General features: G+C 38.4%; 1 protein-coding gene across 9 annotated transcripts in view; it reads left to right on the forward strand.

The window, feature by feature from the left end:
* Window positions 1-26,675, forward strand: part of ATP2B1 (ATPase plasma membrane Ca2+ transporting 1) — a 130,757-nt gene that overhangs the window by 94,693 nt on the left and 9,389 nt on the right. For 5 of the 9 annotated variants that reach the window (XM_073327565.2, XM_073327564.2, XM_073327566.2 and 2 more), the window contains exons 10-20: window positions 1,647-1,889; window positions 5,034-5,275; window positions 9,873-10,110; window positions 11,330-11,509; window positions 11,595-11,682; window positions 11,955-12,061; window positions 16,094-16,285; window positions 16,531-16,744; window positions 16,904-17,115; window positions 21,226-21,333; window positions 22,402-22,584. In XM_073327565.2, coding sequence (XP_073183666.1) covers window positions 1,647-1,889; window positions 5,034-5,275; window positions 9,873-10,110; window positions 11,330-11,509; window positions 11,595-11,682; window positions 11,955-12,061; window positions 16,094-16,285; window positions 16,531-16,744; window positions 16,904-17,115; window positions 21,226-21,333; window positions 22,402-22,584 — 2,007 coding nt within the window. Of the gene's footprint in view, window positions 1-1,646; window positions 1,890-5,033; window positions 5,276-9,872; window positions 10,111-11,329; window positions 11,510-11,594; window positions 11,683-11,954; window positions 12,062-16,093; window positions 16,286-16,530; window positions 16,745-16,903; window positions 17,116-21,225; window positions 21,334-22,401; window positions 22,585-22,898; window positions 23,053-26,675 lie in introns of all 9 variants that reach the window. The other 4 variants (XM_073327570.2, XM_073327569.2, XM_078851114.1 and 1 more) reach the window with 4 other exon arrangements.

The following is a 26,675-nucleotide window of genomic DNA, read 5'->3' on the forward strand; positions in this document are numbered from 1 at the left end:
CATTGTTGCAAGTTGGTATCTAATCCTCTGTGCATTAATATAAGTCAGGGGTTCCTTGGGGAAGAACAATGTGAACTTAGAAATAGTCTACTTCACATGAAGTGAAGCATAGTGGTTCTGGTCCATGGACTTGGAATAGAAGGACTTCTGTCATATGTGTATGTGTGTGTAGTTTTAGCACTCCCGTATGCTTGTCATATTCATACCACAACCTATTGTACTAACTTAAAATAAAGGTGTGTGTGTTAGGATTGCACACTGAGCTATGTAAGCTTTCCTTTCTGCCACTAACACACTTGTCCAATAAGCAATTGCTAATTAGCAAATTTAAGTTGGAAATGATGCAATAATCCTTCATAGTCTGCTTAGATATGTGCCAATTCATTGTTTTCTCCTACTTCTTGAGTCAATATTGCAGAATATCTAGAGCCTACTATCTAGTATAAGGTAATTGCTACCTTGGTAAACTTCAGATTCTTAGATTTCTTTTTGTTCCAGTACAGTAGTGATGATGAAAGACTGAACACTGCTTTGAGACTGGCATAGTGCAGACAGTGACTATATGCTGCTTTTTCATACAGCTCTGCTAATGTACCTTTATTGCAACTTGCAGCAGTGTTGGTATTCCAGACCTATAGCCCACTTAACTGCCTTTTGGGAGCTAGAAAGGATTTTGAACTACTGTCTATAGGCGAAACTCGTGCACTACTTTTCTGCACCATCTGGTCTGTTTCTCTTGGCTGTTCAGTCCATTATCACAGATTTCAGTTCTTGAATGGTCAGACTTCACTGACTGACTTCAGACATTTAAATAAAATTTGTGTGACGTTCTGTCTATATTTTTGTTAGAATTCTAAGATGACTGAACAGCTGTCCTTTAAGCTAAAAGAAAATATAACAAAGTAGTTCTGCCTTGCTTTCTAGTCAGTGAAGGGAGAGCAACCTGTAATGCAAGCTGAAGTATTTAAGTTGTATGCTAATCTTACTATGAAAAAACATAAGTTAAAAATTGGGGGGAGAGGTCTCAACTTTCCTATGTTTCCTTATGTTTTGGTTTTTCCCCCCTTCTTCTCCTCTTCCCCCTCCCCCCCTTTTTTTCCCCCTTTTAGAGCGGTCGGTCGTAGTGCAACTGTCTCCTACAGCAGAGACATTCATTCATCTTTGGAAACAGCTGAATGTTCCTCTCCTGTTGATCAGTCAGGAGTAGATGCTGAACAAAATGTCTTTGCTTAGAAATGGTCTGCTCAGATCCCAGATTCTATTAGTGTAGCGATATAGCTGGTGTCTCATCTTGAGTAATTGACTTAACATTCCAGTATTGTTGACTTTACTACTTATTCACCTAAGTTTGACCTACAAATGCAGCAGAATATGGATTCTGGCTCTAATAGACATATTTAAAATGCAATTTATTGTGGCATGATATATTTGGGTATACCTTTTCTGACTGAGTTTGTATGTGTCAATATTTGGGTTGCCGACCTGAGGCACCTTTTAAAGAGGCCTGCCCTTCTGCAGGTAGGTACTAGTGCTTCCTGAAGATCGAATACCATTTTTGTTTTGTTATTTTTTAAAAAGTCAGAAGTTTTGAAAGTTGAAGCACTGGTGGTGGCTAGCTATTCATATTTGCTTTTTTTTCTTCATAGAAAATGATGAAGGATAATAATTTGGTGAGACACCTGGATGCTTGTGAAACAATGGGCAATGCAACAGCCATTTGCTCAGATAAAACTGGAACATTGACCATGAACAGAATGACAGTGGTGCAGGCTTTTGTCAGTGAAAAACATTATAAAAAAATTCCAGAACCAGATGCTATTCCTGAGAAAACTTTGGCTCATCTTGTAACAGGAATTTCTGTTAATTGTGCTTATACTTCCAAAATACTGGTAAGTGAATTTCTTTATTTTTATACAATAATAAAAAGCCATTCATCTTTAGTTCTTTAAAAAACAAAAACAAAAAACCCTGTACAAATAATGGACATATGTGGTAGCTAGCTGATTTAAATGTGTATAAACTGAGTTGATGGTGAGGTACCTTTTAGCCTTACTGTAATTTAAGACACCCCAATATTTCAGTTGGCTTGGGAACCACTCAAGCCTTAACCACTATAACAATAACCACTGGCTTATTTTACAGTTGGCATTATTTTGCATTGGTGATTCAGAAATGCACTCTTCAAGAAGCTGACGTTCTTATAATACCTTATTCTTAGATAAACTTATGAATTTTGTTTTACAGGTTAGGGACTGTCTTCTCTGTTTGGAAAGCATCTAGCACACTTTGGGTGCTACCATAATATAAACATGTGAGAGCCGTATAGTGTGTTCGCTAGATATAATGAAATGCAAGCACAAATAGTGGCTTCATTTAATTAATCAGTTTTTTTTATTCCTGGATAATATAATGTTAGTAGAATAAATGAATAGATTAAGGGGCAATAATATGCATCATTATTCATAACTTGATTCCTTTTCATTATATTGAGCATTTGTGAAATGAATATTTCAGTACCTGTATCACAAATCTGTTGCACAACTTGATATTCACATAAATATAAATATTGCACTTTTTTTTTTTTAGTTTTACTTTTTGTCTAGCAGTTTAATGGTGGGATCCACTTACCTGATTCATATACACACCACGAATCATGATCTCAGGCGATATTACATGACATATATAATAAGGAAAAATGTTGAGGTTGCTTTCTGAGTAGACAAAGTGTGAAGCATATAGCAGAGCATGGCTTACTTGCCTTAAATACTCCAGCCAATTACATAAGTTTGCATCAGTACCCATCTGTATGTTACGGAATATCAACTCTATAATACATAGCTAAATTAAAACTTTTTCTGTGAAAAAGATACGTTTGTTACCCGTACAGAAAATTTTCAGAAAGTAGCCAGTATGGAGAGAGCGATATCAAGAGCACAGTAGGTGCGTATGAGTGGCTCAGTGTTGAGGTTCATGCCAAGAATATGCATTGCTCCAGTTTGTCTTGTGCGGATGGTTCAGGACCTATAATATGCTTGCAGAGGAAGAGTGATTTTTGGAGGGAAAAATAGGAAACAACCCTTATGAATAATATTGTTGTTACTGTATGTGTAAAAAGGAAAGTTGCTCTAAACCTTTTGCTATATCCAGTAACAGAGAAAAGAGGCATCACAATATCTTATCCAGATCCAAGCTACAATTTTTAACTCACTAGCATCTTAGTATTCTAGAATCTGTGAAAAATACTAAACCATCTGCTTGTTGAAGTTGTTAATGTTATATGTGTCTTGTTAATCTGCAAGAGCATGTCTTCTAATTTGAATAGGCAAATGTTGTCCAAAATATAGTAACTGTATATTAAGGCTAGTTGACATCAACTAGTGAAAAACTTCGAAAAGACTTTGATTTATTTTTTAAAAGCACGACATAAAATGGGTTAACTGATATGGAAAACTTAAATGGGGAATCTTCTACCAATTGGAAGTGTTTCTAGTGGGTCCGCCAGGGATCTGCTAATCAATACTTTTATCGATGTGGAAGAATATATAAAGAGGTTGGTAAAATTTGCAGATGACATAAATTGGTGGAGTGGTAAATAATGGTGGGAATAGATCAGGGTAATGCAGACCAATCTAGATTGCTTGGTAAGGTGGGCTCATTTGAACACTGTGTGTTTGATGCAGCCAAATGCCAGGTCCTACATCTAGGAATAAAGAATGTAGATCCCCCTTAAGATTCAGCAGTGTATCTTGGGGGAGTGAGGGTGGAAAGTGACTCCAAAAAGTATTTAGGGATTTCAGTGGGTAACCAACTGAACATGAACATGAACTTACAATGCAATGCTATAGCTAAGAGGACAAGCTTCTTCACATAATGCAGTTAATCATGGAACTTGTTGCCAGGCGATGTTGTGAAGGCCAAAAGAATAACTGGGTTCAAAAAAGAATTAGATGAGTTCATGGAGAATAGGTTCATCAGTAGCTATTAGTCAGGATGTCCAGGGGCACAACCTCATGCTCTGGGTGTGCCTAAATCTCTGACTGCAAGAAGTGGGGTTGGATGACACAGGATGGTTCACTCAATAATTGCTTAGTTCTGTTCATTCCCTCTGAAGCATCTGGCCCTGGCCACTGTTGGAAGACAGGACACTGGACTAGACAGACCATTGGTCTGACCCTGTATGGCCATTCTTTTGTGATCTTTGGCTATATAAGTAGAGGAATAGTGAGTAGGAATAATGAGGTGGTACTGTCCCTATATATGGCATTAGTGGGACCAGTATTGGAAAATGGTCCCAAGTTCTGGTGTCAGCACTTCAAAACGGATTCTGAAAAGTTGGAAAGGGTTCAGAAAAGAGCTAAAAATAGTTTGAGGTCTGCAAAAGATGCCTGACAATCAGACTTAAGTATAATATAGTTAGTTTAGAGAAGGTTAATGGGTGACTTTATCATGGCCTGTAAGTACCTACAAGGGGAAGAGATTTCATAGTAATAGGCTCTTCAATCTATCAGAAGAAGACCTTATGAGTCAATGTTTGGAATGCAAAATAAAACAAATTTGAAGCAGAAATAACTTTAACAATGAGGGTAATTAAGAATTGGAACAACTTACCTTTGAATGTGGGCGATTCTCTGTCATTTGTAGTCTTTAAAGCAAAAGTTGGATATTTTTCCATAAAGATGTTGTCACTTGAACAGAAGTTACGGGATCGGATGCAGAAACTATTGGGTGAGATTCTTTGACCTGTTACAGGACATCTGACTAAAAGATCATAAATGGTCTCTTCCTGGCTTGCAATTTATGAAAGCTGCTGATTTCTTTTCTCTTTGATGAGGACATTTATAAATACAGATTTTTTTTAACACTTGTAATAAGTGACTTTGATTTACAAATTCAGCAATTCATAAGTGGGGTATATCTGGTTCTAGGATGGGGTAATAACTTCACTTCTAATGCTCTTAAATTTTCAGTTTTCTAATAATGGAGTACTGTATTCTGCAAACTAAAAAAGAATTGAATTTTTTTTTTTTTAACAGCCTCCTGAAAAAGAAGGTGGCCTACCACGTCATGTTGGTAATAAAACAGAATGTGCCTTGCTGGGATTGCTTCTGGATTTAAAACGAGATTATCAGGATGTAAGAAATGAAATACCAGAAGAAGCACTGTACAAAGTATACACCTTCAACTCAGTCAGAAAATCAATGAGTACAGTGTTAAAAAATTCTGATGGCAGTTTTCGGATATTCAGCAAGGGTGCCTCTGAGATAGTTCTTAAAAAGTAAGATTAATGCAACTCTTGAATTACTATCTCTAGTAGACTTTTTTAAAATGTTATGTATATGTAATTGACAGATGAATCAGATAATCTTTTTATCTTCGCATTTGAGAACAGTAAAACTGTTAAACTATACCATACAAAAGTACAGGCTCTTCTATGTATTGGCTGCCACCAATGCAGGTTTGGGGATATACTCCTTTCTCCTGTTAGTCAAGAAAGTGACAACCAACTGTAACAAAGACTTATTTCCTACTTCCCTGAGAGCTGCTCTTACTATATTTTGCCTTTTTCACACAACTGCTTTTTCCTATTTCAGTGAAGCAGGAAAACAGTAAACTAGGTTTCTTTTCCTTTTCCTTCCCTATAATCACATTACAGAAGAAGGAAAACTTGCATAAAAGCTGAAGTGTGGTGCAGGCAATGGCACGCTTCTTCTTATGTCTAAGCAACCTCTGAATCTGCTTTTGAGACGGGAAGCAGGTAAGTGGGCAGAGCAGAAGGCTAGTCACAACCACAGTGCTATGGATTTAGGCTCAAGCAAAGTGGAAACTCTCTAGATGTGAGACGATTGCCCCAAAATTCTCAAAATGCTTGCTAGACAGAAATAGAACCAACAAACCATTACAACCCCCCCACTGAAGGTAAGTTTCAACCACCAGCCTGAGAACAATTATGTATTCCTTTTACAAAATAAATAAAGCCTCTCTGAAACTGAAGACAGGCTTGGCTTCTTCCATTCTGTGTGTCAGTGATTTTGTTGCAGGTGCATCAGCCCTCTCATCAGTTGTCCTCATTCTTCCCTGGACAGTGTCAGAAGAGGTGAGAAGTGAATGGGACCAGAAAGCAAGTTCACTTTGACATTCATGCGCCTGAGAAATCCCTCACCCTACTTTTAGACCATTGGATGTCTTGTCACTAGTTGGTTGCTATGCGTCGTGTTTCCCACCCAGCTGTGAACAGCTGACACGGGCAATGGCTAACTTTTTAGGGAAAGATCGTGCCTCTTGTCAGGCATAGATCCAGAACATGACATCAGCCCAGTCAAGCCTTCCGAGGATGAGAATAAACAAAAGTTAGGCCCCCTATATCAAGTGTGAAAGTTCTGATTCAGTCATGATAGTTGATTGAGTTCACTGCTCTAAACATTAAGTTTCTGTGACCAAAAGGAAACTACTCCCTCATGCTTGGCAGCTAATGCCCCCAAACTAAGATGATTTTTCTGATCTGTTTTGTTTCCTCTGCATCAGTTTCAGCATCTAGTGATAATGTAACTGACCAGCTAACTCATAAGATTTTAAAGCTGTATCCACAACTCTAGGATTCAGACTTTTCCCAAGCAGATGTCAGTCTGAAGAAACTCTTCTGTCCTTCAAGAGGCATGCAGAACCTGACCTATGTAGGATCTCTTTGGGATTTTTCCTTGAGATGTGGAGTTCTTAATCTTCCATGGAGGAATGGGAAAACTTGAGCCATTCTCCAGAAAGAGAGAGCCAGGTTGCCAAAACTAGACTGAGATCCTGTCTCCTTGAAAAGAAAGCAGTCTGTTACCAGAACTAGTTTTATTCTCTAGTATCTGCTAGAGCATTTTTAAAAGCTTGTGTATATATAATGGACCTGTATCATATCCTCACTGTCTTATCAGGGCTTGATCCAGGAGAAAGTGTCAGGGAGCTGTTGCAAACTACAAATTTTATCCTGTTGGACTGGTAGTGAACAATGCTCCTAGATCAAACTGGTCAACATGGGCATTCTTGTAGGTAGATCAGTAATCTCTTACTACTGAAAGATAAAATTGAAATCCTTCCTCCTCTCTCTCTATTTTAGTGTGTCAATAGCTAGAAGTAAATTCTGTGTTTCTCTGGTCACTTCGGCACAATGTGGATGTAGCCATTGACACAGGTTTGTTCCACACATTGATTTCAAGCTAAATTTCATCTACAGAGTATCACAAATCATGACTACCTAATTGCTGACAGTTAAAATGTTCTCTGGCCTCATTCTTTCCATGTTGGACAATTGAAATAGTCTCTCCACTAGAGTACTAGGACCTACCCTTATCCAGATTTAAACAGTGTGGCTCTTTTTTCATTCCTGGTTTTTTTTTTTCATGAGCTTCTGTTCTACGTGCCAAATTGGAAGTAGGGTTGGAACCTCTGGCCGGGGTGGGAGAGAGGGAACATGAAAACTTAGATGGAATTGGAAGTTACCTGAGTAGCTGAAAACCTAGAATTACTCCACAGTCTTGTGAAAAGTAACAGAAGAAAATAGCAGGTAAGGAAATCTATCTAGTATGCCAGAATAATACTGTAAGTAATCTCTGGATTATTATTTTTTTGGTAACTACTTAACCAGTGACTTCCCAACTCCATCCACCTTGCTCTTTCTATAAGTATTAGCAGGAGCTTGATTCCCTCATCACCTCCTTAAATATTTTTAAGACCTTTCTTGGAAGGTAAGGAAAATAGTAAATTTTTATCGACTTAAACATTTTATCTTATGGCATTGTGAATTTGTGATTTGAATGTTTCATAGCTTTTGTTTAAGTAATAAAATTTTGCCAATATTTAAATATACAACAGTTGTGCATCTTTCCTTCTTCACCTTGCTTCTAGCCTCAACAAGTCTTGAGGTAGTTAGTGAATGTTCTGTTTGTTGACAAGTATTGAGTTAAATGTGTAGTTTGTTAGACGGTAGCCTTTTAGGAATTTAACATAGTTTTCAAATATGCTTTTTGGGACACCTGAAATTCAGATTTTGGCTGCAATGGGGGTAGGGAATTGTTGAGTCATTTGGTACTTTAGAATGTTGTATGTAATAAAGATGCTTTTTAAGTATTAAGTCATACTTATGCTTCTGGAGTTAGTGTATATTTATTGTACTGTATTGCAATGCAGTTGAGATGCATATTTGAAGTCTTACGTGGATTTTTTTTTTATAGTGCTTTGCTGGTTGAGGAGGAAGCACGTTTATTTTTGTATTTCCTGGCAATGAGAAATCAAACTCTTCTACTGTCAGAAATACACCTAACATTTCTTTCCTCACTAGTCAGATCCTCTAAACTTCTTTCTGAAAGAAATTACCTGCTGATTTTAAAACCACTAGGAGTCCTTGTGGCACCTAAGAGACTAACAAATGAATTTGGGCATGAGCTTTCGTGGGCTAAAACCCACTTCATCAGATGCATGGAGTAGAAAATACACTCCATGCATCTGATGAAGTGGGTTTTAGCCCATGAAAGCTTATGCCCAAATTTGTTAGGGTCTAAGGTGCCACAAGGACTCCTCATTCTTTTTGCTGATACAGACTAATATGGCTACTACTCTGAAACCTGCTGATTTTAGTGAATGTTTTTTACATTCATTGTAACTGTTAAACTGTGTGGAAAAACTTTTTCACTAAGAGGGTGGTGAAACACTGGAATGCGTTACCTAGGGAGGTGGTAGAATCTCCTTCCTTAGAGGTTTTTAAGGTCAGGCTTGACAAAGCCCTGGCTGGGATGATTTAACTGGGAATTGGTCCTGCTTCGAGCAGGGGGTTGGACTAGATGACCTTCTGGGGTCCCTTCCAACCCTGATATTCTATGATTCTATACTATATCATTTGGATCAGTTTGTGCTATATTATAATATTTCAAGAGATCAAGGAATAAACCTATGAAGTGATAAACTGCTTTTGAGCTATTGTAATACTTTCCTTTGTAGTCTAACTAAAGAGAACTTGCAGTTCAGTTAACAGATTGTTGGCACTGTCTTACTTGTTGCAGGTAGGGAGAGGTCACTTGTTCACTGCTAAATGTTTATCAACTCACTACCAACTTTTCTGGAAATCCTGAGAATATATACAGACCGTTCAAAACACAAGGGCACCCAGGGCATGGGGGAGGGTATAACTTGAACACAAGAAAAAACATGTAGTTGTAAAGTTCAGACTTGCAAAAATAATAGGTCTGAAGCTAATATTAGAAATATAATTCTTATAAAAACCTCTATGAAAATCACTGCAGTTTGGTCTGATAACTGCCTGGAAGACATTTTGGTGTTAGACCAAATTAAGTACCACATACATTGATAAGCTCAATTGATTTAAATCCTACTCCTATACCAGCTGAAACATTGGACCTTGTTCTCATATTGCTCAAGAGCTAGATTTCTTAATGCTCACTCTGACTAGCTGAGTCTATCTAAATACCAGTTTAGAAAGGTTTCATTCTTTGAAGGTAATATTAGTTCATGCACACTCTCACCCACCATAACTGCTGCGGCTTTTGGGCATTGTTTTGTGCTGTGGAGCACCCCACTGTCAATCTCTCACTGAACACAGAAGTACAACACAGACAGATGTATTAACTTTCAATTTATGCCATTTTAAGTGCCTGCAAAATATAGTACTTATATGGGGCTGGGGAGTTAATGTAAGGTTGACACCACCTTCCTTGGCCTTTTGGAGGGACTCAAAAACATTTTCCTTTGAGAAAAATGATTAGTTATGCCTGAGAGCATTACAATTTCATTTTATCAGGAGTTTAAGTATGTGGTTCTGAATCTTACTGTAAACTAAATACTTTGGTATTTATTCACCCCTTCCATTCTTTTTTTAGGTGCTTCAAAATATTGAGTGCTAATGGTGAACCAAAGGCATTCAGACCTAGGGACCGTGATGATATTATAAAAACTGTGATTGAACCTATGGCCTCTGAGGGACTCAGAACTATATGTCTAGCATTCAGAGACTTCCCAGCAGGAGAACCTGAGCCAGAGTGGGATAATGAAAATGATATTGTCACTGGTCTTACATGCATTGCTGTTGTAGGGATTGAAGATCCTGTGAGGCCTGAGGTAGGAAGAACTGTGAATTCATTGTAACTGTTAAACTGTATTTTTGGTAAAATAAATCTTCACCTATATCAGTTTGTTAGGCTTCTGGATTCCTGACATTCTTTATAGGACTGTTTGCCAAAAGAGATTCTCATTTATATACAGTGCTTAAGACTAGATGTTGCTTATGTGATAAAAGGTGATCCAGGAACCTAGTGGAAGTGTCATAGATGTAGACTATAAATATAGAATAATTAAGACTTTCATATTGCTAGTGTGTTCTTGGAGCCCTCTACAATGACCTAGAAGGCAAATGAAACAGTCAGTAAGCACTCAGTAGTAAAGAATGTGTTCACAAACTTGGACATTAGAAACAACATTATTTAGGAACAAATAATATTGGCCATTGTATTCTGTATCTCCTTTTTTAAAAAAAGCTTTTTATAGGGTCTCAATCACCAGAGGTAAGGAAAGAAGACATCTCCTTTGTAGATCTTTTCAGGAGAACAGTTCCTCTTCACAATGCATTTAAGTATAAGCAATAGGTATAAGAACAAATCCCAAGGTGGGATTTGAGTCCAATCATCTGGTTGAAAAGTGAGCACTACCAACTGTAGCATACTGACAATTAGAAACAATGGGGAAATCATAAAACACGCAGAGAATAAAATACTGGTATTTGTTTTTGTAAACCTTAAGACCAGAGCTTACTAACGTGGCATGAGGCTCTTTGCAGATGCTTAAGGTATAAGATTTATTTCATAGCAGTGCAATAATGGTCACTTGCGGGTATCCAACAGAAGAGGCCCTTTAAGTGATAACTAAAGAAAACAAATGTATTTGAAAATTAAATTTTATGGGGAAAAGAAGTCTGTGGATGGACATGTGGATTATTGATGTTAGAACACCAGCTTTGGTTGGGTCAGCTGTTGGGGATTGAACAAAGAACCTTGATCTGAAGGACCTCTACTACTTGAGGCGAAGGCCATTATCTCAGAGGCCGTGGAATACTTGTAAGCTTCTTTATGCAGTCCAGCACTAGAGGTGGCCATATAGTCACATTGTGTTACTATGGGTCATGTCAAGAATACAGTGCATCGTTTTTCAGTAGTAGAATTTGGCCCTCCAAATTCCTATTACTGTAATCACCCATTACTTTATTTGGTGGTGCTAGGACAAGTACTAGGCAATCAACATGAAAGCTACAATAACAAGTTTTTGGGTTTTTTTGCATAAACAGGTGCCAGATGCAATAAAAAAATGCCAGCGTGCTGGTATAACTGTGCGTATGGTCACTGGTGATAACATTAACACTGCTCGTGCTATTGCTTCAAAATGTGGCATTTTGAATCCTGGTGAAGACTTCATATGCCTAGAGGGCAAAGACTTCAACAGACGAATACGTAATGAAAAAGGAGAGGTGAGTCTATTTTTTCAGTAGGTTTGTATTTGTCTTTTTTAGTGTTTTACTTGTACAGTATAACTAGTCTGCATTCTTTGTACAGATAGAGCAAGAGCGAATAGATAAGATTTGGCCAAAGCTTCGTGTGCTTGCAAGATCTTCACCCACTGACAAACACACATTGGTAAAAGGTAAAGCGTATGTTCATTTAATATTTAAAAAATTCAAAATGCAAGTTTTACTGGACTCAGGCTTTTTAAAAAACTAAATTAGGCTTGCCCATTGTATCTGTTAAAATTTGATGAGCTCAGTACTTGAGGTCATGTCTCACATCCCAGTCCTTTCACCTAAGGCCCATCTTACCTAAGTATTATGCATAAACACAGAGCACTACAGTCAGGTTGCCCCACAGACTTGTAATTACCAATGCTGAAATTCAAATCTTTGTGTGCTTTCATTTTAGGTATAATTGACAGCACTGTCACAGAGCAGAGACAAGTTGTAGCTGTAACTGGAGATGGTACTAATGATGGTCCAGCATTGAAGAAAGCAGATGTTGGCTTTGCCATGGTATGGACTCTAGTCTCTTTTACTTTCAGTGTTTAAAAACTAACTTTGGTTTTTTTAGCCCTTTTTAGCTAAAGCATGTGAGTGTCATATGTGAATTGACAAAGCTGAACAAATTTGCTTGTAGCTTGGTAGCCCACTGAGCTACCAAAAGTAGGATTGACAGCTACCGCTTCCCACACTTTTTTTTTTTTAATTTTCTTCAGATTTCCTTACCTTTCAACCTAAGGTTCAGGTTTTCAGCTGTAGAGAATGGTGATGCGTTCTTGTGTCATAAGATGCTGAATAGAATCTACTTAAAAGCATAGGTCTCCAATCAGTTTTAATAATTGCAAATCAAGCTGGTTTTATGCAAACATTCATTGCTACCTCTTCTGCTCCTTTTGTCATGAAATTCAGTGGTATTGTAATTTGATGCTTGTCAAGGTGCCTAAAATGAGATCAGTTGCAACACACTGATCAAATTGTTTTCTATAGAAATAATCTTCGATCAACAACATAGCTTGTTGCAGCTTTGACTGGAAGAAACAAATCATTTCTAAAATTTACCAAGGATATTTTCCTCCAGTACTTCAATGATCTCTGCTTTATAATTTTATCTAAAGTTGACCTGTTAGAGGTGAAAAGTTAAATGAGTTTTGTGAGGAACTGGAAGCTCTGAGGGGCCAAAAAGTATCAGATACAAAGGATGTTGGGTCTTCAGTCAGAGCAGTGTTTTGTATATCCCATGGCCCACTGCATGTGGAGGCACCCTCAAAGAACAGAGACCAGGTCTTTGGCCACAGATTCCCTCCAAGATTCTCTTTCTAAAAGATGTGATCTAATCCAAACAAGAATTATTTCAGGGCAGTTCTATGAGCCAGCATTATGCAGAAGGTCAGACTAGATGATCAGTTGTCCCTTCTGGCCTTAAAATCTATGTATAAGCTATGATTGATAGAGGATTGTGGAAACTTGAACACTGAACTTTCAAAATCCTCCTGTCCAAGTGACCATATGCATCAGACCTTGACTGGGAGATAATATAGAGAGTTTCTATACTTGGTGAGCTGCTTCCCTATAGTAGTCCAAGCTTTAGAAACTTCCAGAAAACAAATACATTTGTGATGCACCAGGTGGGGATTTGAGGTAGTGTCCCAAAACTGTGGTCTGATTTGAATCAGTTGGACCACAGCATCAACAAAAAAGGAAAAAAAGATCTTCCTCTGTTGGGAAAGCTTGAAGTGTGGGACTGGGCAGTATCTTGCCAGGTACTTGTACTATCCAGTTTCCTAGTGCAAAAGGAAAATAGGCTTACCCATTGAGTCATACTGCATTACAATTGCTTGATCTTACTGAGTGGGAATGCACTAAATTGTTGGCTTTCTATGTATGCTAACCTTAAAGAATGGAGAGGAGATATGGGTTACATGATCCTGATAATCCCACAGTATTAAAGACTAATTTTGTTTCCACTTATATTGGCCATTGAAATCTCCAGTATAGTTGGACCCTTTCTTTTCAACTGTGATCATCCAAATCCAGGCATCTCTTCATACTAGAATCTGGTAACTGTACCTGTCTGGCTAGATCCTGAGAGGGTAGAGAGCAGCTGGATTGCAACCTTAAATTCTCCAAGATGAATTTTCCATAGCTTACTAATAAGTTCCAAGCCTGTTTTGATTCAGATATTAATTTTGGACTGAATGTCTCAGGATTAGCTAATGTAGGTAAAACTCCATATCATATGTCTATCGCAGGTTACTGATTGGAATTCATTACTACCAGATGGATGTTTAATCTACTTGATGAGTTTGGTCTCAGTCCCCAATTGGCTGACTACATGACACCCAAGGCTGCTTTTCAGAAACAGGAGCTGAAGAGTTGGGCTCCCAAATCCATTTTTAATTTTAGCTCTGACTAATATTATAGATAGAGGCCCTCGTTGATGAAAAGAAATAAGGATTTGAATGGGAAGGGAGACTGAACTAATTCTTTCACTCCTCAAGGTGGGCCTGCTTGTCAGGTTTGAGGAACAATGATGACGCCGTAAGGAGAAGCTTGCATTACTTCATGTTGTACTTCTGTGGATAAACCAAAAAGAGTTACTTTCTAGGACTTCCAGTTGATACCCTTTGACTAAAACTGTCATGTGCTAAAAGATAAAATAACTTCATATGATTATATGAAACCACTTGATTATTTTCTATGTCTGGGATTAACATCCTTCTTTATTTGGCACCTATTTCATCTTTCCTTGGACATTTTTCTAGCTTCTAATTTATGTTCAGTTATTTATTAACCAATTTTATTTTTAACTAATTTAAATTAACTTTCACATTACGAAGACCATTCATTTTACATTACTTAATGTAAGATAAATTCACTGTTCCAAAGTCTTACAAGAGAGGCATGGAATTGCAGTTGAGTAAGGCTGTGGAGAATATGAGTGGATTCCTGGAATTAGAATGCACTAGATCAGGGGTGGGCAAACTACGGCCTGTGGGCCAGATGCGGCCCATCAGAGCTTTGGATCCAGCCCACAGGATTGCCACCCTTTGGCACCACGAGCCCTGCACCTTCCGGGAGCAGCACGGGGCCAGGGCAAGCAGGCAGGGAGCCTGCCCGGGCCCTGGTGCATGCCACTGTCACCCCGGAGTTGCTCCAGATAAGCGGCGCCGGGCCGGAGCCCTCATCCCAAACCCCTCCTGCACCCCAACTCCCTGCCCTGAGCCCCCTGCCTGCACCCCAACCCCCTGCCTGCACCCCAACCCCCTGCTGCACAGGACCGTACTACTACACTCTCTGATGGCTCAGAAAGACTTAATACTATTACTATACTTCAGCCGTTTCAACCAACTATGCTGGTTGGGGAGCCACATAAGCTTAGATAATAAATGTCTGTGTGGTGTCTCATTATTGAGAAAATACACAGACAAGTCTGTCATTTTGTGTAATTATTTCACCGTTTTATACTCTTTAGAAAACAAGAACAGAAAGTGTCTGCTCTGATTGAGACTTAGTGTAGTTATGTTTTACCTGTGCAGCACCTTTAGAGAGGCTCCTTTAAATATTACTACACCATAGATGGATTACAGCACACCTAAGCTGCTAAACTATAGTTTATATTTCTGAGAGATACTTTACAGGGACAGTTTTACAATGAGGATGGCAGAGCATGAATAGTACTTAAGACACTGTCATGATTTTGCTATAACTTATCAGGAGAAGCACTGTGGAGCATGAATCTCTAGCACAGTGAGGATTTTTTTTTTCAATATTACCAATCCATTGCCAACAAATAATGAATGAAATAAAAAAGACACGAAGTTTAAAGATTCTGGCTTTCACTAAAACAGCAACTGATTGCTATCTTGATATTTGTGCTGGTATACATGGTAGCAAACAGACTGCTCCTGTAATAAAGCATTTAGTAAAGATAATCTGAGAGCATAAGTTAACTGGGCAGTGAAATAAAACTTTGATGGGAAAACTACCTTAACTTTTATAATTTCTGTACTGGATTGCCCAAGCTATTCACCTGCTTAAAACAATAAATAAAAAATAACTGTTTCCTCAATGCAGATACATGTGGCTTTTTTTAACCATGTCAGGAGGTCAGGTTTATCTAATGGTTCAAATTAAAAACTGAAGAGATGCTTAAACTAAACAAAAGGATGATTTATTGTTTGAGCACATAAGAGCTTAATCTGATTAAGCATATAAAATGTGTTTATCCCTTGGTACCTGCCTCAGTAAAGTACTACTTCAACTTTTGTATCTTACTGTTAATTTTAAATACGTATCAACTTCGGTGTCTTTAACTTGTTAGAATTTCAGTCTTGCATTTCAATTTTGCACGTCTTCAGACCTTTAAGAAACAATGACTTTTGTTCTCCAAAAGTGAGTTTATTGTATGCCTAATATTCTAGTATATTGTACTTTTCCTTAATTGAAAGTTGTGTAGTAGAAATGTAATTATTATGCTAAATATGCTAGATAGCAGTTATTCCTGCTGTTTTGATTCAGTTGTCCTATGTATGTTCTTCCTAACAGGGTATTGCTGGAACAGATGTAGCTAAAGAAGCTTCTGATATTATTCTCACAGATGATAACTTCACAAGCATTGTTAAAGCCGTTATGTGGGGACGAAATGTTTATGACAGTATCTCCAAATTTCTTCAGTTCCAGCTTACTGTCAATGTCGTAGCAGTAATTGTTGCTTTCACAGGAGCATGTATTACACAAGTAGGTACTGGTGGTAGTTAGTTTCAACTAATTTAAGATTTGAAAACATGTGCTTCTTTAACTCTTGCATACGGAAATCTTTTCAAAGTCACCATTTTGTATGCTGTCCTAAAGAATGTACTGCTCTTCAAAGCAATACACCAAATTTCCATGTAGGAAATGTTTGTTTTTTTTTAATGGCTGCAACTTGTTCATTTCTAGGATATTTATTGTGTTATCTATTAGGAAACATATCCTTTTTATAGGATTCTCCACTTAAAGCTGTGCAGATGTTGTGGGTAAATCTCATAATGGACACATTAGCATCTCTTGCTCTGGCAACGGAACCACCTACCGAATCTCTCTTGCTGCGGAAACCTTATGGTAGAAATAAACCTTTGATCTCACGCACAATGATGAAGAATATTTTGGGTCATGCAGTCTATCAACTTGTGGTAGTCTTTACACTCCTGTTTGCTGGTAAGAGTATTATAAAAGCTTTGCTCATTTTCTAGAAGTTAAAGCTAATTTATGATGGCATTTCAATCTTAGTCATGTTAACCCTGACCTTTTTAATATTTTGATTCTAATTGTGTATCTTTTTGTTAATTCATGATACTGAAATGTCTTATTACACAGGTGAAAAAATTTTCGATATTGATAGTGGGCGAAATGCACCTCTGCACGCTCCTCCTTCGGAGCACTACACTATTGTTTTCAACACATTTGTGATGATGCAACTTTTTAATGAAATCAATGCCCGGAAAATCCATGGTGAAAGAAATGTTTTTGAAGGAATCTTCAACAATGCTATCTTCTGTATTATTGTTCTGGGCACGTTTATTGTGCAGGTAGGTAATTGAAGATTTTAGTTAAATATTGTTAATCACATTTAATTTATTTGCTGCTGGTGAAGCTGCACTTAAAAGCCTATCAACATGTCCAGAGAATGTTGTGTTAGGTTTCTGTATCTGTAAACGCGAACAGCTTTGTTTGTCGACACGGGAGGAAAGGTTGGTTCAAATAGACCATTTTAAATTGAGCTTTAAAACTTGGTTACAGATGTCAATTTTGAGCCTAAAATACTGAAGTTTCCCATTATGGAAATTGGTACTTTGAAATCTGACCTTGAAGAGTTATGTACCTAAGTGTGTTCTAAACGTAAGTCACCCATTGCCAGAACACTTGTAAAGTGTTGTATCTTCCTATATGTAAGTAGCTGAACTAAGACCCATTAGAAGACCATGTACAGTTATCAAACATGCAGTGTTGATCAGTTTATACCTTACAAAATGAGAATTAATTATACCTACATCAGCTTGGAAATGTCAGCATCACCAAATCAAGTATTTGAATGTCGTGCTGCAACAACTTACATATATTGACTATACTCTGAGGTTATATTTTCTTTAACTTATTCTAAGCTTAATGCCTACAAACATCGTGGGACCCCCTTTTTTTTTTTATATGGGCCATGTTAAGAGAACTGGTCAGACTGTACAGTCTGCCAAAATTTTAAATATTTCAATACATCACATCTAACTTTCCAGGCCAAAAGAAAAGGAGTACTTGTGGCATCTTAGAGACTAACAAATTTATTTGAGCATAAGCTTTTGTGAGCTACAGCTCACTTCATCGGATGCATGCAGTGGAAAATACAGTGGGGAGATTTTATATACACAGAGAACATGAAACAATGGGTGTTGCCATACACACTGTAACAAGAGTGATAAGGTAAGGTGAGCTATTACGAGCAGGAGAGCCGGGGGGGGGAGCAGGGGGGAGGAAACCTTTTGTAGTGATAATCAAGGTGGGCCATTTCCAGCAGTTGACAAGAGCGTCTGAGGAACAGTGCGGGGGAATAAACATGGGGAAATAGTTTTACTTTGTGTAATGACACATCCGCTCCCAGTCTTTATTCAAGCCTAAGTTAATTGTATCCAGTTTGCAAATTAATTCCAATTCAGCAGTCTCTCACTGGAGTCTGTTTTCGAAGGTTTTTTGTTGAAGAATTGCCACTTTTAGGTCTGTAATTGAGTGACCAAAGAGATTGAAGTGTTCTCCGACTGGTTTTTGAATGTTATAATTCTTGACGTCTGATTTGTGTCCATTTATTCTTTTACGTAGAGACTGTCCAGTTTGGCCAGCGTACATGGCAAAGGGGCATTGCTGGCACATGATGGCACATATTACATTGGTAGATGTGCAGGTGAACGAGCCTCTGATAGTGTGGCTGATGTGATTAGGCCCTATAATGGTGTCCCCGGAATAGATATGTGGACACAGTTGGCAACAGGCTTTATTGCAAGGATAGGTTCCTGGGTTATTGGTTTTGTTGTGTGGTTGCTGGTGAGTATTTGCTTCAGGTTGGGGGGCTGTCTGTAAGCAAGGACTGGCCTGTCTCCCAAGATTTGTGAGAGTGATGGGTCGTCCTTCAGGATATGTTGTATATCCTTGATGCGTTGGAGAGGTTTTAGTTGGGGGCTGAAGGTGACGGCTAGTGGCGTTCTGTTATTTTCTTTGTTGGGCCTGTCCTGTAGTAGGTAACTTCTGGGTACTCTTCTGGCTCTGTCAATCTGTTTCTTCACTTCAGCAGGTGGGTACTGTAGTTGCAAGAATGCTTGATAGAGATCTTGTAGGTGTTTGTCTCTGTCTGAGGGGTTGGAGCAAATGCGGTTGTATCGCAGAGCTTGGCTGTAGACAATGGGTCGTGTGGTATGGTCTGGATGAAAGCTGGAGGCATGTAGGTAGGCATAGCAGTTAGTAGGTTTCCGGTATAGGGTGGTGTTTATGTGACCATTGCTTATTAGCACCATAGTGTCCAGGAAGAGGATCTCTTGTGTGGACTGGTCCAGTCTGAGGTTGATGGTGGGATGGAAATTGTTGAAATCATGGTGGAATTCCTCAAGGGCTTCTTTTCCATGCGTCAGGCCAAGTAATTCTAGTATCTTTCAGCTTCACACGTGAATGACAACTTAACTATGTTCTCTGGACTCTTAAATTTTTGGTTTCACATTTGTTTCTAACAGGTCCTTTTTTATGGTGGTGGTTCATCAGGAAAACTAGAAATGTACTGAAACATATATCTAATACTATGCTATGTTTGACATAACATTTAACTGCCAAGTGTAAAATAGCCACTTAGCCACGCCAAGACACACCCACACCTTTAAGATTGTTTTACGTGAAAACTTGAAATTCCATAAAATTAGGACACAAGGAAGCACTGTGATTTAGAGACAAAAACACAGGAATAGGATCAAGGAACTTGAGAATTCAAATCCTGGCTCTTATACTTGATTTGCTCTATAACTCTGGACAAGTTACTTCACTTCTCTATCCTTCCAATCTATAAAATAGGGCTAAGACCTCAAAGGTGTTTTTTAAAGCTTCTTTATGCATCGCTTTGCAAATGTAAAGTACTCTACAGAAACTGTAACATATTGAAACTCTGATACAGCATCATGAAGCAAAGGATTTATCCCTACTTGTCAGCTAGATAAAACAAAACTTGAACTGGTCAGATGGCTTCCAATTCATTAACTGACATCTCTTTTACTTTTACATCAGTGCCAACTATGTATTTAGTAAGTTGTCTTATACATTACCAGAGTTTAAAAAATTAATGCTTTGCTGAGTTGGGCAAGATGATTCCTTGAAAGGAGTAAAATAGGTATCCTTGGAACTGAATCTCTCTGCCTCAGTTCCCTATCCATAAAATGGGATTAGTACTTTCTCCTGTCCTTTTTTCCTGTCTTGGCTGTTTGGTTTGGGTACTCTTCAAAGAGAAGAGACGGCTGTTTCTTACTATATGTATGTACAGTGCCAAGCACACAGTGCTCCCCAGTCTTGGTTGGTGCCCTTTGAGGGTTTCCTATTGCAAATGACAAAAAAATCAAGAGTACACGGTTAATTTTAAAGTAATTTGAGATTTTTTTTTTAAAGCCTAAAATATAATATATGTGAAGCTTTAGGGAAAAGATCTAGCATTTGGGTAACTAACTTAAAATGATGATACACAAATTGAGTGTTACCATGCTGTAATGTGTATACACTACAAATACTAATTTTTAATGCTGGTTTGGTTTTCTGAAAGTCTCTCTAAATTTTGACAGTTAAAGCATACAAATGTGCATGTGCTTCTGATAGCATACGTTTGGCTGCCCTCACTAAACAAAGCATGGGATAATTACTACAATTTACATTTAACCTTAATTTCTGGTTTATGAGTTCAGATTTTCACTTTTGCTCATATTATAGTTCCTAATCAGCTCTTCTTTGGTTTTTATACTTGCTACTAAGCTTGAAATGGATGTGCAGAAATGCTGTTTAAGGAGTGCTGTGTTGATTGCTATTTTTTTGGACAATATTTAAAATAGGAAAATACTACTACTATGTCTAGTTCTGGGAGGGGAGGCCACTTCACTTGATACAGTACTTGCTTTTATACAAAGCAGAGTTGTAACTCTAGGTTAGGTACTACGCATCTGTATTTTGTCTAACAGAAAAAAAAAAAGTAAATTGTAAACATAAATCTTGGTCTGTGTAAAATCTGCTGCCCAGTTGGCTGTTTTTCTAAATGTAGGCATAAAGAAAAATATTAATATTCTATTAATTTTATCTAACTGTTAAATTGAACCAGATTAAATTATTACTACAATCAGATTTTACTTTTGAAGTACAAGGTAAGCATGGGGAAGAACTCTTCTGTATCTAAACTAAGGTTCAGAATAAAGGTAGTTTGAAGATAGTGCCGGGGGACGTTAAGGGGATCAAAATACTAAAACGACAAACTAAAGTTAATATATTATGTAAACAGCTTCTATGACTGGTGTTACATTTGAAGTGCCAAGTATCTAAAATTCACAATACCTACAACCTACATTTACGGATTCATAACCTTCAATAAGTATTGCTTTTTCTGGCTTTTTTTTTTTTTTTTTTTTTTACTTTTTCCATAGATAATTATTGTACAGTTTGGTGGGAAACCTTTCAGTTGTTCAGAACTTACAGCGGAACAATGGCTTTGGTCCATTTTCCTGGGAATGGGAACACTACTCTGGGGCCAGGTAAATCAACTTTTTTTGTGTACAAGCTAAGACCTCCTGAGATGAATTCATGTTTTGCTTTGCTGATATATTTGGGTTTTTCCTTTTGGGTACATATGAGAATTGTATTGGCATCCAAAAAACTTTAAGCATGTTTCAAAATTTTAAGTGGGGGTTGCTGTGCGTGGGCTTAGCAGATACCTGTTTTTTTTTTTTTTTTCCACAAATGAGACTTTTTTAATGAAAATAAAAATTGATAGTGGGGTATTTTTTTCATCTTGATTCTTTACTCAAGCCTTCTATTTGAAGGCAGTATATTAGTGGAAGTTACATTCCTGAGCAAGGGGCTGCAGTTCAGAAATGTATTTAAAATTTAAAATCTTAAAGCTGCTCCTAGTTTGCACCTGTTGCACCACCTGGACAGTGCAGAGGGAGTAAAAAGGAGCAGAGAATCTCTCAAAGTAGTGATTGAAAGCCCTTGACTTCTGAAATGTTTTTGGCAGTCAGCCTGAAATAGTTAGTTCCCAGTACTTTAAATGAAAACTAAAATCCTGTGGAAATTGCAAGTCCTCCCCCCACCACTCCCCATTTTTTATTAAACTACTTGAATAAATAGCAGACACGTAATTTGGCAGTTTTTCTAACTTTTGCATTACCGGATTCTTATCGTTTAAAAAAAGACAACTGTAACATTACATTAAAGTAGTTTTATGCTTTTAATTTAAATTTTCTTTAGTTAGTGAAGAGCTTGCACTTAATAGCCTGAGTTCAGCTGCACACCTTTGAAATGAAGTTGTAGGGGGATGAGTTCACATTTTTTGCCTCTGTAACTTAGCTGGAGAGTGTCCAGCAATACTGAATGAATAGCAGGATATCAGGACAGTTGTTTGACACTGAAAGTTGAATCTCTGAAGTAGAAAGATATGTTTCATTTTAAAAACAGTTTTTGCAGAATATTATAGGTTAAAGAAAAATGGCAAAGACTTCAACATTATATGTTCAGTGACTTAAACTACATTTTAAAAAATATAATTTGTACTACCATGCTTCTTTCTGTTAGTTCTTATCCATCTATTCCTTCATCTTTAGCTGATCTCAACAATTCCAACCAGCCGTTTGAAATTCCTTAAAGAAGCTGGGCACGGAACACAGAAGGAGGAGATTCCTGAAGAAGAGTTCTCAGAAGATGTAGAAGAGATTGATCATGCTGAAAGAGAATTGCGTCGTGGTCAGATCTTGTGGTTTAGGGGCCTGAACAGGATACAAACTCAGGTATGGTCTTGGAAAAGGTAGGAGGAGACAGTGGTAGTTGAGGTTTTTAATTAAATCTTCCCCTTTACCCCAATAAGGTGACAATTTTAAACTGTGTGATTGAGATTTTCTCAAGGTGGGGGTATGGATGGCTCTGTAATCTATCAAGCTCCTTCTTTACTTTCTTCAGCTCTAAATGCAACTCTTGCCTGTGTATCGCTCTATAAAAAGTGCCTTTTTTCTTTACTTCTTATGTGTTATAGATGGGATGGTCCTTTCTCTTGTTCTCTCTCTCTCTTGCTGAGCAAGCTGTCACAATCTCTGATTCCTTGCAGATGGATGTAGTGAATGCTTTCCAGAGTGGAAGTACCATTCAGGGGGCTCTAAGGCGGCAACCTTCCATCGCCAGCCAGCATCATGATGTAACAAATATTTCTACCCCTACACATGTAGTGTTTTCCTCTACTACTGCTTCTACTACTGTGGGGTGTGAGTGTGTGTTCCTAAGTGCATGAAATTAACATTTCCTAATTCACACACCTAACGTTTCTCATTTTCTCCTTAGTATTTAAATTCATCGTTCAGACTTTTCATAAAGCTTTCTTTTCACAAAGTGGAGTCCTCAAGACTTTTTTCTTAGAGGGCTAGAGAACAGATGGAACAGTTGGAACAAAAGACTTAAACATGAAAGCTGTGAGCCTGTATGTACTGTGCCTTCATTCATTCATGTTCAGAGGGACTTCTTAAAAACTGAAATAGGAAAACTGTTGTAAATTTTCGAGTATATGCCTCCGATTCATTTTATGAAAATATTAATAATTTACTCAATGCAGCATATAATATTAAACTGGTCCAACAGAAGTAGGTAATAATTTGAAAATAAATCATAATCTAAAATAACACAAATTTAAAAGTTACATATTTTACATTTTTAACACTTTATCTGGCAAAATAAGCTATGATTTAAATTATTTAAATTAAAGTTTACAAACTTTAAAATATAGACAAATTACATGAATAGGAAAGAGCTCTAAAAGTTTGCTCCTGATAGGAATGCTTTATATACTGAATCTTACTTTCTGTTGGACTTGTACTTAACCAGAGGGCTATATATATATATATATATATATATATATATATATATATATTTTCCCCCAACTTCAGGGTACAGGTTAATAAAATAGGCTTGTTCCAAATAGTTACAATAGTGGTAAATTTAACTATACAAAAAGCGGCAGAAGCATTTAGCTATTCAACCAGGGGCATTGGTAAGAATGTTAAGATATTTGAATTGTAAAATACTTTGAATGAAATAAACTGGATAATTTTCTCTCTAGGTTCATTTGGCAGCAGTACATAAACTTCCAGTGCAAGTGATGTTTTGTCAATTACTTAACTCTGTTCTCTTTACATCAGAGGTGGGCAAGTTACGGCCCGTGGGCCGCATCCAGCCTGCAGGACCCTCCTGCCTGACCCCTGAGCTCCTGGCCCGGGAGGCTAGTCCCTGCTGTTCCCCCTCCCCTGCAGCCTCAGCGCGCCACGCTGCTGGCGCAATGCCCTGGGTGGCCGAGCAGCACAGTTGCAGAACAGCGGCCTTACCCGGTGCTCTGGGCGGCACAGTAAGGGGGCGGGAGGGGTTGGGGGTGTGGTCAGGTCAGGGGTGTGGATAGGAGTCGGGGCAGTCAGAGGGTGGGGAACAAGGGGGTTGGATGGGGCAGGGGTCCGGGGGGGGGCAGTCAGGAATTGGGGGGGGGGAGGGTTGAATGGGGTGTCAAGGGGCAGTCGGGGTGGGGGGTCAGGAGACAGGGAGCAGGGGGTGGTGAATGGGGCAGGAGTCCTGGAGGGGCTGTCAGGAGACAGGGAGATTGGATGGGGCAGGAGTCCCGTGGGGGGCGAGAAACTGGGGGGAGGATAGGAGGCGGGGACCAAGCCACGCCTGGCTGTTTGGGCAGATGCAGTCTCCCTTAACTGGCCCTCCATACAATTTTGGAAACCTAATGTGGCCCTCAGGCCGAAAAGTTTGCCTGCCCCTGCTTTACATTATGCTCTCTAAACGAAGTGGCATCTGGGTTTTTAAGCCGCCTTCTGTTAAGTATAATAGTTCATTCTAAAATGGATACTTAGATATCATTGAGATTGAGGATATAATGCATTTGTTTCATGTAAGTATTTTCAGCACACTTATTGATTGTATTTAAACAAATGTGTTAAAAGATTAAACTTTTTTGGCTAGATGAGTTTCCATTCTGTTTTAATAATTAACCTTTTAACATTTTAAGCAAGATTTCATTTGCAAACATTCTTATGGGTTGGCTAACTGACAAACTTAGTTAACTAGCCTGAAAAGTAGTTAGCTAACTTAAGAACTTTCACAGTGCTGGCCTAAGTGCTGGCAGGGACTTTTTTTTTTTTTTAAAGCTTTCAGGAGTTTTCTTCTTAAAAAGGAAGTATGGTCCTCTGCTCTCTGTTTTCTGATTCAGATTTCCTGTGTGCGCTTGAGCAAGTCACTTGTGTCTCTGCCTGTTTTTCCATTCTGTAAAATGAGGATCCTTCCCTACCTCACAGGGATGTTGTGAGGCTTAATTCATTTGATGTTGGTAAAGCACGTAGAATCTTTAAATGAAAAGTGCCAAATAAATACAAAGTATGTTCTGTTATTTGTGGGAATAGGAATGTGCAGTACAGCACTGTATTTTAAAATCTGATGTCTACGGTAATGTTCATTGGTTTCTTACCATATATGCAAAAAGAAAAGGAGTACTTGTGACACCTTAGAGACTAACCAATTTATTTGAGCATGAGCTTTCGTGAGCTACAGCTCACTTCAAGTGAGCTGTAGCTCACGAAAGCTCATGCTCAAATAAATTGGTTAGTCTCTAAGGTGCCACAAGTACTCCTTTTCTTTTTGCGAATACAGACTAACACGGCTGTTACTCTGAAACTTACCATATATGGGAAGTAACTTTGGGTTACATTCTGACTGTTAAGCAGAGCCTGTTGCAAGTGGTAATACAGAACCACAGGACCCTCGGGTGAGCAGCCAGGAAGCATTTTGCTGTCTTGGTGGGAGAGGGGATTAATTTGCAACACTGCTTTAAGGAGCACAGCATACTTCCTCCTGTCCTGGCACCCAGCTCTGATAGCCTGTCTCTCAAGGTAGAGAAGGAGCCATGCATCCTCCCTGGCAATTACAGGGTCTGTAAGCCCAGCTTCAGTATCAGGCAAATTGGTCGAAATTATAGTAAAGAACAGAATTCAGACACACAGATGAACAAAATACATTGGGAAAGAGTCAACATGGCTTTTTATAAGGAGAAATCATGCCTCACCAATCTATTTGAAATCTTTGAGGTTGTCAACAAGCATGTAGACACAGGTGATCCAGTGGATATAGTTTTATTTGAACTTTCAGAAAGACATAAGAACAGCTGGCTGGGTCAGACCAGAGGTCCATCTAGCCCAGGATCCTGTTTTCCGAGAGTGGCCAATGCCGGGTGCCCCAGAGGGAATGAACAGAACAGGTAATCATCCTGTTGCCATCCTGATCCATCCCCTGTTGCCCATTTCCAGCTTCTGGCAAACAGAGGCTAGGAACACCAAAGGCTCTTAAGCAAAGTAAGCAAGCATGGGATAAGAGGGAAGGCCCTCTCATAGATCAGTAACTGGTTAAAAAGATAGGAAACAAAGGTAGGAATAATGGTCAGTTTTCACAGTGGAGAGAGCTAAATAGAGGGGTCTGCAAAAGATCTGTACTGTTCAACATACTCATGAATGATCTGAAAAAGGGGGTAAATAGTGAGGAGGCATAGTTTGCAGATGATACTGAATTACTCAAGATTGGTCCAAAGCAGACTGTGAAGAGTTACAAACGGATCTCACAAAACTGGGTGACTGGGCAACAAAATGGCAGATGAAATTTATCATTGATAAATGCCAAGTAATGCACATGGGAAAACATCATCCCAACTATACATACAAAATGTTGGGGTCTAAACTAGTTACCACCATTCAAGAAAGAGATCTTGGACTCATTGTGGATAGTTTTCTGAAAACATCTGCTCAATATGCAGTAACAGTCAAAGCTAACGTTAGGAACAGGATAGATAACAAGA

This window comes from Lepidochelys kempii, chromosome 1 (assembly GCF_965140285.1).
Source record: "Lepidochelys kempii isolate rLepKem1 chromosome 1, rLepKem1.hap1, whole genome shotgun sequence".
In the NCBI taxonomy this organism is placed as follows: Eukaryota; Metazoa; Chordata; order Testudines; family Cheloniidae; genus Lepidochelys; species Lepidochelys kempii.